Source organism: Euprymna scolopes, chromosome 4 (genome assembly GCF_053919585.1).
Source record: "Euprymna scolopes isolate OS-2025 chromosome 4, ASM5391958v1, whole genome shotgun sequence".
NCBI lineage: Eukaryota > Metazoa > Mollusca > Cephalopoda > Sepiida > Sepiolidae > Euprymna > Euprymna scolopes.
In genome coordinates this window covers 150,054,753-150,068,793 of record NC_136485.1, presented here as the reverse complement: position 1 = coordinate 150,068,793, position 14,041 = coordinate 150,054,753, and the positions used below count along the sequence as shown (strand labels likewise).

Sequence of the window (14,041 nt, the reverse complement as noted above, 5' to 3'; positions counted from 1 at the left end):
TTAATTGATTTCAGTTGTTCTCAAACGTTGTGCTTCTGAACATTCTGTTCTCTTCGCCAAAATATTGGTATTCGCTTCGAGATAACTGGAAATATCTCTTCACTTATTAAATAATTTCACTCTAATAAATTGATAAAAGTAGTTGTTGATGGACAGACATCCGAAACTCACAGCATTTATGCTGGCTCCCCTCAACGTTTCGTTCTGAGTCCAACTTTTTTTTCTCAATCTTCATTAATGATCTCCTAAATAACATTCTTAGATTATTCGTTGACATTGATGCAGGCGATACTACCATTTCTGTAAAAACTCCGAATAGATGAGTAATTACCAAGATTTCTGACATTTTACTTTCTGATATTGAGCACTTGGGTCAATAGGAGAAACATTGGTTGTTAATTTTAATGCATCTAAAATCAACTTCTTTCCTTTCATCATAAACGTTCCGACCGATATGTGCCTCCTATTGAAATGAAGTGCTTTCATGTTAAGGAGGCCGCATGTTTAGAGAAACTTCTTAATCTGACTTTCACGCCCGATCTGAAAAGGAGTGCATTCGTAGCCAAGGCCGCTGGATATATGGTTGGAACATACTACCGCTGAAGTAGATATCTCGCTGCTTATAAAATCCCCTACCTATATTAGAGACAAGAACGTCGTTGGATGGAATACTGTTCCCACATCAAGACAAGAGCTTCTCTAAATACTCTATCCTGATTGGACAGAGTTCAAATCAGAATTCGAAATCTAGTAGGCGATATAATTTTCACTTCTCTGCACCTACTTTCCCACGCTGTTCTCATGGCTAGTGTTCCATAGTGAACATCCTATCCCCCCTCTCGTCCATACTTGGCAAAAAAGAATCGTCTTGCCAACATTACTGTGAATAAATTCCCCAACTACCTCTCCTTGTCAAAACACGGACTCAATTAATAGAGCTTCTTCCCAGGAACTGTCCGTTTGTAGCACTTTGCTATACTGATCTGCTTCCCACCTGACTAGTATATCATTCTGTTCGTCCAACATAAAAAAGTTCTTGCTCAGCCATCATAGTAAATGATCTAAGTATACCTAATCATTTTTACATACTATTATTTCAAAACTGTCCCAATAACAACAATACCCATATTGACCCTAATCCTCTGGTGCCCACCGGGTCTTGCTATAAAAAGGAATGTTTTTTGAAATTCTTGAAAAAAGTGGTTTTTCGGTAGGTTAGAGGTTTGGAGGTTATTGTGAGTTTCGTTGTCTAATTTGTTCAACTTTTACAAGGCCATTTTAGGAATCTGCAGTCGGGCATAGTTGTGGGGGAAATGTAAGCTGAATATCGTGGAGGTTTCATGTGGAGTTCATGACTTTATTGACGGAACTTCTGAGGTGTAATTTTTTCCCATGCATTCAAAAAACTGTATATATTACATCTATTTCAGAAGAAAGTCTTTGAACAGGTGTTTGTTGAGTGACTAAAGGTAAGGCTCTAATTGATCGTGGTCAACATCCTATGGCTAAATACGTATCTCATAATTTTTCAAATTGTCGTCGCCGCCACAACATTTCTTAAACCACTATTGTGTTTGCGCTCAGTATTGCTTAATGGGACAAACGCTTCGTTGATATCGTGAGCTGTTTAAACAGTTTCACATGTCTTACCTTGAATTGAAATAAGGAAATTGTACAAATTTGCTTACTTTTAGATCTTATATTTAACGTTCTTTAGAGAAACATACTTGTTTAAAACGAGTGAAATTTAATCAATTAAATAATAAGAGGAATTTAAATGATTAATATAGTAAAGGTAGTATGAAGAACACTTATTTGAAAATACTTCATTTGACATCAAAATGAAAATTCCGCATGGACCTTCTTGTCAACGTAAAAATTCTCAAAAAATGTATTACACAAATAGTCCCGTTGCAGCCAGATGGCTGCATATTGTGAAAGAAACGCTGGTAAGTACAGTGTATTTACACAATTTTTATTTGCATGAAAGGATCAACAACAGTAGAAACAACAAGAACATTGAAGTGTTCTCCACGAAAGTATTTGAATTATAGGATTTCTTTATACACTACGTTTCCCATCTTTTTACATCCACTTTTTTCAGAACGAAGATCAGATCGTCTGGGTTTCTTACCCGCAATGCCGCTCATACAGTTGACCATGAGTGAATGTCGGTTCTTGTAGCCATCCACCCACCTTGCTCAGCGTCTGACCTTAAATTTTATTGATTGGCATGTCGAAGGCATGCCACTCCGGGAATAGGCGACGATTAAACTCGGCAAATTGTTCATCTTAGTTATTCATTTGCATTCTTTTTATAAGTACCTCCTCTCCCGCATGGTTCCATGAGAAGAGCTGTAATTGGAGCAGGATGTTAGTAGCTCTACTGAAAACCAGTCTCGTACCATTCAGATTCCTTGCTGGGAGATAGCTTCCTCAGGAGCATGAGTAACATACCTTTCCTCAGGTAGAGATGATGCGGAGGGAGACCAGCAGGTGCGATTTTGTTGAGGAATTCAACGGGAAACCTGATCGAATTTTTGGGTTCACTTGTGCTGTCAGCACTTTGTAGTATGATGGCTTCCTCCGGCAACAGTTTTTGTAAAATGATGGCATTGATCTTGCCAACAGAGTTGTTCTTGGCTCCCAGTCTTGCCCTCTCTGCTACGCAAGAGATCAAATGCTGCTCTGCAGCTTCAAAGTTTGCCGTGATGTTGGGGAAAACTTTCTCAACAAACTGTCTAAGGGATTACGTGATAGCAATAAATCCCTTTCCAGCTTCATCTTTTATCTCCAAAAAATGTTCTGGTGGAATATGAATGATGTCAAGCGTTTCTGCTATTAGTAAGTCTCCATTACCTAGCTTGAAAAGCCACATGTCGAAATCCTGAAGAGAAGGATCTTGACCAATTCTCATGATTTCATTGTTAAAAGACAATGAAGAATGGCTAGAGGGGTCTCTTTTTCATCGATGCTGCTGTAATATGAGCTCTAAAACCTCCTGGAATGAATGGCAAAGTGTGTATGTAGTATCCAGCCGAAATGAGGCACATTCCCCTAAAAGGTCCTTGTGATTTTATGATGTCCTTTAAGGTTCTGTCCAGAGCCTCGAGATGGTATTTGTGAGTCACCGGGTCCTCATACGAAATAATCAGTTTGATCATTTTGATCAGCTGTGCAAATGTGTTTGTTGGTTTGATGGAAAGTGTGGAGTTTTTCTGTTGTCTCAATGGTGCCTTGAATCTAGAATGGCATATTCCCTGGAACAGCAAAGTAGCAGCAATTCCACTTGAGATAATTGACAATGCCACTTGCCTGGAGTCTCTCATGGTCCTAACTGCTGGCAGCAGACTATATAGCAGGAAAGTTTTCCCAGCCCCACTTCTAGCATCTAGAAAGACACAGAAGGAGTCACCATTGGTGACAGCTTGAAGAACTCTGTAAACCACTATTCTCTGGGATGGAGTGAGTATTGTTTTAGTAAGTCATAATCAAACCCCAATTCTTCCTACATGACAATAGGCTGATGGATTTCACTTTGATGGTTTGCTGCACGTGTTGCCTCTCCTGTGCATTAGGGCAAGTTAGGCTGAAGTCGAACAGAGCTTTGTCATCGATAGCAGTTTCTTTTCTATATCTCCCACAACCATCAGCTGGAGCTGATCCTCAGTTGCTGCTTGAGCTTTTCGCTTAAAACCATCCCACCATTGCTCAACATGGTTGTTAAAAAGCTTATGGGGAGTAGATGGCTCAAAGAAAAGAAGAATGGTCACAGATGAAGTGAGGGAAGAGCTTGGTCAGAACTGCTTCCTGTAGCACAGTATTTCATTCTTCATCATCCTGCTTTAGACCGAGTGTTTTGCACACCACTTTCCAAGATTTCTGGCTGATTTTGTTGTCTATGACAAGGTCTCTAAAACTTTTTCCCCATACAATATTTATCATGGAGGAGAATTCTGAGATAGAACTCATCTTGACCCAAATGAATGCATTGTTTGAAGCCCGCCAGTTATTTATTCATGCCCTTTCGCTTGTTCTATTTACCGTTTTTCCAGACTATGTGCTTGGTGAAGTCAACTTACTTGATCTGCGTTTCTGGATTATCTGTATTGCTAGCAAAGAAGGCTGTGAGTTTTTTGGGGTTTTCTGCCTACTGTCTTTCATTGGTTTCTTGATCTTGTTCGAAAGTGATGTATTGTTCTCCATTAAATATAAACCCGGATGGGCTTGGCCACCTGGGTACTGGCTAGTGATCTCTAACTCCAATAGTCTCCAACATACCTCATTGGCTCCAATAGATCTGAGAGTTTTGTATTCCTTCACCTCGTTGTATTCAACCTGGAGCTTGATCATAGTCCTGTCTGATCCCTTGGTAACATAATTGAAAAGGTATTTGGCAACCATTGGTGAGACACAGGCTTCTACGTTTATATGATCTTGGTACTTAAGCAAAAGGTATGAGTTGTAGGTTATATTCTGCTGTTGTCAATGGTTTAATTCCTAACCTCCACTGCACTTCCTCCATTCCCTGGTGGGCTGCGTCTGTAAATGGGATAGCAGGCATTGTCATCCCAATGTGTAACCTCTGGGAATTGTTTGGGGAAACCTTTTTGACACTGATTGCCATGCTGTCTACAGGATTCAGTGCAGTTGTGAACCATGTTATGGATCACTAACTGTTCAACTAATCTGGGGTGTTCCCTCTACAATCCTTCTGGAAATGTAGCTGGGTCTGGTGGTAGCTCAGCTCTGATTAGCTGGTCAACTTTATCGGCAGTGTGCGGTCTGTCTTGCTCTTGGGGCAGGAAGAGGATATGGGAGTGAAGAATCCCTCTCGTCTGGAATTCGACCACATCTACGTGGCCAGCCCTTCTGCCGATGATATTGGAACTGATGATATCGTTCATCTTTTTTTCATCTCCGGTGTGTGGTGTATACTCTCGCTTCGAATTAGCAGTGCCCTCCCGCTTTCTTTGAAGCCGTTCATCCCGAGTGTGTGGTGCATACTATAACCTAGCATCAATTGTGGCCTTCTGATTTATTTGAATCCTTTCATCCCTGGTGTGCGGTGCCTCCTGTCGCCTCGCATCAGCTGTGACCTCCCGATTTCTATTATGACTATTATCCCTGGTGTGTGGTGACTCCTGTCGCCTCGCATCAGCGGTTGCCTTCAGATTTCTCTCAAGTCTTCATTTTTTGAATCTGGAGACAATTGTTGCCTTCTCTCCTAAGATTTCACAGCTTGATTCTTTTTCCGACCCAACGAACATTAAGGCATAGTGAACGCTGGAATAATAATACTATAAAATAAAATGATGTTGGTGAACTTGAATATAAAACATGGACATGATGACATACAAACATAGACACATAGACACACACACAAACATATATAGATAGAGAATCACATAGCGCATTATAGCCATATAGATATATAGATACACAGAAATGTATATAGACATAGGCATATATATATATATATATATATAGATAGATATCCTAGATATATAGATAGACACATATATAGACAAATTCACACACACACACACACACACACACACACACATATATATATATATATATATATATAGAGAGAGAGAGAGATAGGTATATAGATGCACAGAAATTTATATAGACGCACATAGATAGATACATACATAGGACATTATAAGCATATATATATATATATATATATATTGATCACAGAATGGACTATATACATAGACACATATCTATAGGAATATAGGTTTACTATATAGATACACAGAAAGTTCTATCACACACATGTAGCCACAGATATGTGGATATATATGCATATAGATATATAGATAGAGGGATTGAGAACACACTAAAATGTTACTTTTTTGCATTTTTTTTTTTTTTTTGCATTTTGGCATACATTTTTTACATTTTTGCATTCCCATACACCAAACATGGATATAAATATCACTAAAACATCCGCTGCGTTATAATCCTTATTTCGGTATTTTACTTGCCTGTGCGAGATGATAGTAAGCTGAGATAAACTGTGTCACACAAACACAGGCAGACAGACAGGAATATATATATATATATATATATATATATATATATATATATATATATATATATATATATATATATATATATTCCATTAAGTTTTCTCAACTTGCGTATGATGAATAGCCCTGTAAGAGGCAAATATCTATAACAAATATAATATGTACTTACATACTGCGTGGAATAATGGCTGAAAAAAAAAGATATCTTATTTTTTTAACCGGAGTGGCATGTATTTAATTAGATACTTTTGTCATTTACCTTGATCAATAATATTTGGCACGAGATTTAAAATGTAATGCCGTCATTTTGAAACGATATACTTTGTAAATGATTATATCTTTTTCATTTAAATTCTTTGATATCTTAAGAAACCAGCCGAGCGTCGTACAGCATCATGGTACTTTTTCCTAAAACGATTTTCACTTGATGGAATTATTTCATAAACTGATTTAGTTCACTATAGAGCATTATTTGGTCTTACATGTTTGGATAAGAATGGGCGTGATGGCACTTAACTTATGTCACAGACGTGGTTAATAGTGTATAAAGTTATAGTTCAACAAGTAAAAAGTAATGAATTAAAATTTAAATAGAAAAGCAAAATTCAGTTTATAAAACACATGTGTTATAAAAATACACTGTTTTAAATTCACAGATGTGTGGTCCACCAGACACGACGGTAAAAAAATACCCGCGCATGAGAAATTTAGGAGAGGTTAATTAGAGCCGTGGTTGAGAATTTCCCCAAAAAGGCGAGAGGTAAAGTTTAATTTGAGTGTTGTTATTTTAATGGCAGATCGCGGATGACAGCAAATACCCGTGCAAGCTAGAATAAGCTTTGGCGTGTTCACCGATATAAAAAAAAAACAATGTCTTAGATATAAAATAATATTTTTTTTCTGAAAGTGATTATTTGAAGTCTGATGGGGAAGGTCTCCTAGCGGCTTCGGTTGCAGGGAGACAGGCTAGTAGTACTCGTCAAGGATTCGTCACTTGACAGTCAGCCCAACAGGTGAGGGGCGGGGAACCGACCCAGCACCTGTTGGACTGAGGTACGGCGCCTGGGTAATATCTAGGAGGTCCACCTCCCAGGCCTTTCCACCGGGCTTTCCGGTGGGCAAGTTTATTGCTTGCTGCCTGAGACGCCTCGACCGGGGAATGTCGATGGGGTTACTCAGGCAATTTTAAAAATTGCATGAGTGCCACTTCTTTAGGGGAGCCTGCGGGGTTCCCACTTTCCGGCCTTGAGCCACATATTGCTGATGTGGGCAGCAATTAAAATAGGAAGTTTACAAAAGGGTTATAACAAGTGTTTTTTTGTGACAAAAACTGGAAACATTATGCTAGGTATTAATTGGTTACTTTGGTTAGTAAGGTAGAAATGGTCCCAGTTTTACGTCGTGCCCCGGAAACAATTTAAATTTTTTTTTTGTGTGTGATTTAAACTGTTCATGCTTATCCTGTTGGGTTTCTGAAAAGAGATTTATTCATAATTATCTTCCAAAAAGTTCGGTTATAAAATGCCTTAATTTTATTCTTTTTATAGGTTTAGTGAAAATGTCGGCTGTATTATTCTCAGACGTCACACAACTAAGAGTAATAGATTTTTTTTTCTTATTTCATCCCTGCTAAAATAATATCTGATATCAATATGCTTCGACCTTTGATGAATCATAGAATTATTTTCTAATAAGATACTGCTCTGATTATCGCAATGAATTACTATAGGTTTTTTTTTAAACTTTGATCTGGTTTTAAAATAAATTTTAGAATGGTGTTCAGAAAAATTGCCCCCTGCGCGGACTGATTAAGAGCCACATATTCTGCTTCACAAGTAGAAAGTGCGACAATATGTTGCTTTTTTTATTTTTCCAAGAGATCATAGGTCCAGTCTCTGACAGTCTATAACAATACCCCGCTATACTCTTTCTATCCTCAGAGTAAGTCCAATCTGAATCTGAAAATCCTTTTAAATTTAGAGGATATGTGGATTTTTTAAATCTTAAAGATTGTTCCTTGGTTCCTTTTAGGTAACGAAGGATTTGTTTTGCACGGTTAAGGTATTTAATTGTCGGTTTCGATAAGATTTTAAATACCTTTGTTACAGTGTAAGATACGTCAGGCCTTGTTGTTGTCATCAAGTAGATTAGGCTCCCTACCATTTCCCTGTATATTCGGTTATCTATTAATTTTGTTTCGGTCCCTATATTTTTATTCATGCCCATTTCGACGGTAGTTGAACGCGGCTTACAGTCTTGCATTCCGAATTTGAGCAGAATTTTTCAATGTATCGTGATTGATTTATGGTTATAGTTTTATTTTTATAGGTAAATTTTATACCGAGGAACCATGACAGTCGTCCAAGATCGGGCATTTTAAATGTTTTCTTCAATTCATTTTTAACATCTCTTCAGGTGTTGTCACCGTTTGAGGCGAGTAATATATCGTCAACCCCAAAAAACAAAAATCAAAATTTTATTACCTACATGTTTGGTATACATGCACGCTTCTACGGGACCTTGTTTGAATTCCTGTTCTATTAAATAATTATGGAGTATTAACTTCCAATTGTGTGCAGTTTGTTTTAGTCCATATAACGATTTATTTAATTTCACACCCAATTTTTATTTTTTATTTTAAATCTTTCTGGAGGGTAAATGTATATTTCACAGTCAATCGGAGCATTTAAATAAGCATTTTTACATCCATTTGATGTAATTTAAAATTGTATTGAGTGGCAAGTTTTAATAAAATTCTAATGGTCGTTAAATTTGTCGTTGGTGAAAATGTTGCACAATATTCCACTCCAGGAATTTGTGAGAAACCTTTCGCCACAAATCTAGCTTAAAAGTTTCACTGCCAGAAGCTATGATTTTTATTGGAAAAAAAAAACAACGTGAAGAAATTATATGTTTATCTGTTGCTTTTGCCACTATTTCGATGTGTTATTTTCAGATAAAGCTTTCAATTCGGATACCATAGCTTGTTCCCATTCTTGGTGATTTTGTGCATTAATCACCTCATTATAACTTTCCGGTGCGCTGTGCAACGAATAACAGTAATCCATGGCGTAATCTTGTATCTTTTCAATTTGTAAGTAGCCTGGTCTTTTTCGCTCCCTTATTGGGTATTGACGTGTCTGGTTACTGTTTTCGTAAGTTGTACAATAATTATCGTCGTTATTAACACTTTCATTGTGATCGATTAAGATATTAGGAAATATTTCACGTTTTTCATTCACTGGATCGCTATTTTTTAAATTTAATGTATCTTGAATTTACACATCTAACCCTTTTCATGGCATTTTGAGCTGCGAAGTAGATTAAGTATGCCGGACTATTTTTATCGTAACCTACGAAAGTACCTTTTTCGCTTTTAGTATTTAGTTTACTGGTGTTTTCTATAAATGAAAAACAATCAGAACTAAATAGATGCATTCTATTCATTTTAGGTTTTACCCCGCAAAACTCTTCATACGGCGTTTTACCTAGCCTCTTATTGAACGATCTATTTCTGATATATGCTGCTGCCATTAAAGCGTATGTCCATAAACTATGCGCTAATTTCGATTCGATAAGTAGTCAACTTGCTATCTCCAAAAGGGTTCACCATGTCCTTTCAGCTGTGCCATTTTGGAAACGGGAGTAAGGCGCCGATTTCTCGTGTTTAATACGATGGTTAATTAATTGAAGTTCAAAGTCTTTACTAGAGAATTCTTTCCCATTGTCTAAGCGAATACATTTTACTGAACCGTACGGGGCAACATCAGCTAAATATTTCTAAGTGGCGAGCATAGTGCCGGATTTATTTTTTTTACAAATTTTTTTTGGCGAAAGGACAGACCCATCAAATTATCGCCCCATTAGCCTCCTCCTACTTTTTGCCAAAATATTTGAGACCATAATTAACCATGCTCTAGTCCATCATCTTACAGATGCTAAACTACTGACTGACAAACAATATGGATTTAGACAAGCCCGTTCCACAGCAGACATCCTCACTGTGATCTCTGAACGTATATACCATTCACTGGACAAAGCGGGTGAAGGCAGAGCGGTAGCTCTAGATATATCTAAGGCTTTTGACAGGGTATGGCATGAGGGTCTCCTCAGTAAAATCAGATCATACGGTATCACTGGTAGAATACTTAACATAATTAAATCCTTCGTAGATAAGAGAAAAATCCAGGTAGTACTCGACGGTCGCACATCTAAACAATATGATATGAATGCGGGAGTGCCCAAGGGGTCTATCCTTGGACCTCTATTGTTCCTGATATTCATAAATGACCTCCCCGACAACATTACCTCTGAGATGGGTATATATGCTGATGACACTACACTCTATGGCAGACACGACAGGAAGACGAATGAACACATTTCGAAAGAAATGGCAGAAACACTAGAGGAAGACCTCCAATTTGTAGTGGAATGGGGACAAAAGTGGTTGGTCGCGTTCAATGCTGCCAAGACTAAACTAGTCTCATTCAATAATTACAAGAAACCCTCTCTACCACCCATAGCAATGGCCAACGACTCTTTATCTGAGAGTCCATCTTTCAAACTCCTTGGCCTAACGTTCACAGGAAACATGAGTTGGAACAATTACATTGAAGGCATTGCCAGGGCCGCTGCAAGAAAAGTAGGCTCTCTCTACCGTGCTAGAAAACTACTAACACCCGAAAGTATCCTGTACCTCTATAAGGCCACCATTCGCCCATGTATGGAGTATTGCTGCCATATCTGGGCTGGTGCATCTGCTACTAGTCTCTCCCTCCTAGTCAAGGTTCAAAAGAGAGTCTCCAATCTGATAGGTCCTGAACTGGAATCTAAGCTTCAGCCTTTGTCCCATCGACGAAATGTTGCATCCCTCTGCCTTTTCTACAAGTATTTTAGTAGTGAATGATCTGACGAACTGCAATCACTTGTGCCCCCACGACGCGAGCACCCTCGACAAACCACACAGGCTACCAGATCCCACCCCCACACTCTAGAGATCCCTAGATGTAAAAGATCTTTTTACTCCAATAGTTTCTTTCCCAGAACCGCTAGACTCTGGAATTCCATTCCAGGTCCCTGCTTCCCCAACAGTACTGACGTGCAGAAGTTCAAGTGTAACGTGAACCGACACCTTGCTGCCCAAATCCCTACATAGTACCCCAGTAGTTGTTTCCCCTGATAGTAGCCCCCTACACCAAAGTGGCAATTTGCCTTGTTTGGGGTGAAAATGTAATAAAAAAAAAATAATAAAAAAATAAACCATAATTAAACTGGAAAAAATATCAATAAAGTTCAAAACGTACCTTAGATTGTTTCTCCCCATCGGGCTGATCGGATCTGCTTCGTCATAATGCACAAATGAGAGAATTTTCGCAGCTTTTTTTTCTGGCGTTCGGCTTATATCTTTTGTCATTTTCCCCTGTGCCCACACATCACAATTTGGGAGATCGTCTGAAGGTATTATTTTCATGCCTTCGACTACATTTGGTAAGTTTTTAATATCAGCTGTATTGCAGTGCCCTAGAATTTGATGCAAGGGTTCCAAGTCGTGACAGGCAGGTTTTGAGGGACATATACTTGTTAAATAATATAGTCAACCATTTTCATTAGTGTCAAATAGAGTTCCATTGGAGTATGCAAATTTTGATGTATTTTGCCAAATTGAATATTCGGTCGTCTATTACTTTTCAAAATAGTGTTTCTCATTGCGGCTTACAAGTCTGCAAAAATATTACTCCTGTGCTTTACATATATATTGATTAGATATTTGCCCTATAAAACTTCGAAAAAACCTTTTTAACAAATTCCATGGTTTCTGAAACTGGCATAATCTTCTATATCTCATTAGGAAGATTAAACTACAACTACATTTATTTTTACAAATTTTAATCTATTTCCTATTATTGTGAATATATTTTATATATTTTTTTATCTAACTTTTTCTGTTGTTTATTTATTTATTTTACATTTTTTCAAGCGATTTATCGTTATATTAATTTATATAGGCATTATTAATTTTTCGAGTTAATAAAGGTAAGCGATGTAAATCTAAACCGAAACTCCATCTTGTTTTGTATTTCTATGGGTTACGTTCGTCAAACGCAAAGTTGACGGTTTAATGGAAATTACTTCAGAAATTTTTTCATCACCGTCATTTATTATAATATGGTTTGTTATTCGTATATGTATTTCAATTTTAATTTTCCTTATCGATTTACGATTGGTGTATTTTTTCAAATATATTTATTGGACGTAAAACCTTATTGATTTCTATATTTAACCTCATTAGCAGTCAAAGGGAAATGCTATTTGTATCTCAATACCTGTGACTCCTTTTCAAATTGTTTCGTTTTAATTAGTGTTTAATTTATTAAATTGAAGTCATTTATTCTTGTTCGATTTTACAGATCCTAAATTATTTTTTCCGATTTTACTAACCATATAAATTATTAATTTTCATTTAACGACTTTTGTTAAAATGGTGCTTTTCTATGATTTGTGCATTGATATCTTATGAGTACGGTAATAAAAATGCAGCAAGCCAATACTTTAATGCAATACAAAACAATACTGCAATATCTTCCTTTTGTAAAAATTATAAATTGCAACGGAGAAACTGCATATTTGGAACATGGAGAATTATATATATATATATATATATATATATATATATATACATATATATGTGTGTGTGTGTGGGTGTGGGTGTGTGTGTGTGTATGACGTAATAAAAATAATAAATGGCACCTGAAAAAATGTATATTTGGAACCAGGAGAAATATATATATATATATATATATATATATATATATATATATATGCATATTATATATTATATATATATATATTATACATATATATATACATATATATATATATATATATATAAATATGATGAAAATGATGGAAATAGTATTCCGACAAAATAGAGAAAATAAAAAGGAACAAACCGTATTATACGGTTTGCTCCTTTTTATTTTCTCTACATATAAATATATAAATATATATATATATATATATATATATATATATATATATATATATATATATATGAAATAAAATGGAGGTGGAAGGACCTGGATACTCAACGTTTCGCCCGATTTATGCGGGCTTCTTCAAGAGGGATGGTCATTGAAGAAGCCCGCATAAATCGGGCGAAACGTTGAGTATCCAGGTCCTTCCACCTCCATTTTATTTCATATCGTCGGATTTAATCCAGCTCAACAATCATATATATATGTATATATATATATATATATATATATATATATATATATATATATATATATATATATATATATATATATATATATATATATTATAATTCTCCTGGTTCCAAATATAAAGTTTTTTCATGTGGCATGTATTATTTTTATTGCGTCAAACAAACAAACAACACACACACAAACACACACACACACACACAATATATATATATATATATATATATATATATATATATATATATATATATGTGTGTGTGTGTGTGTGTGTGTGGTAGTGCGTGTGCGTGTGCGTGTGTCTGCCTTACGTACATTTAATAGCTCCTCATTAAGTTTTAGACTGTATGTCCTAAAACCGCCTCGGTGCATAATCTTAATCCTCCCTCAAGTTTTATTCGCTTTACTGATTTTTCAGTTTTAGCAAACAGTTTTAGTGTTCCTAAAATATTAGTATTAAATTTGTTTACTTCAAGGTTACATTCGTTTTTACTATCGTGCAAATTCAATGGATTTTCATCGTTTTTCTGCCTCTTTTATATATATGCTAATACGAAATACAATGAAGCATAATCTTACTCTTTTGTTAGTTGAAAGTACGTCTTCTATCAAGCTAGCATGAGGTAGCAAATTGATACGTCTAGTACTGTACTCATTTGGTGTTTATTGTCAAGCTCTGTATATGTGAGTATGAGCTTGTTGTATGCATTTTCTTATTTTGTTGGGTTTTGGTCCTCACTACATATACAAGTGCTTAATTCGATATTTAAATTTTTTGTA

General features: G+C 36.3%; 1 protein-coding gene across 1 annotated transcript; it reads right to left on the bottom strand.

Annotated features, from left to right (window-relative positions):
* Positions 1–2,948: 2,948 nt before the first annotated feature.
* LOC145272321 (uncharacterized) lies at positions 2,949–3,329 on the bottom strand. The gene has a single exon (XM_080127032.1). It carries the CDS (start codon positions 3,327–3,329, stop codon positions 2,949–2,951), a length of 381 nt encoding a protein of 126 aa, XP_079983158.1.
* Positions 3,330–14,041: the final 10,712 nt, after the last annotated feature.

Bases quoted from the DNA above. Each gene is read 5' to 3' on its own strand.
- LOC145272321 (XM_080127032.1), bottom strand. From the start codon at position 3,329: ATGAGAGACTCCAGGCAAGTGGCATTGTCAATTATCTCAAGTGGAATT.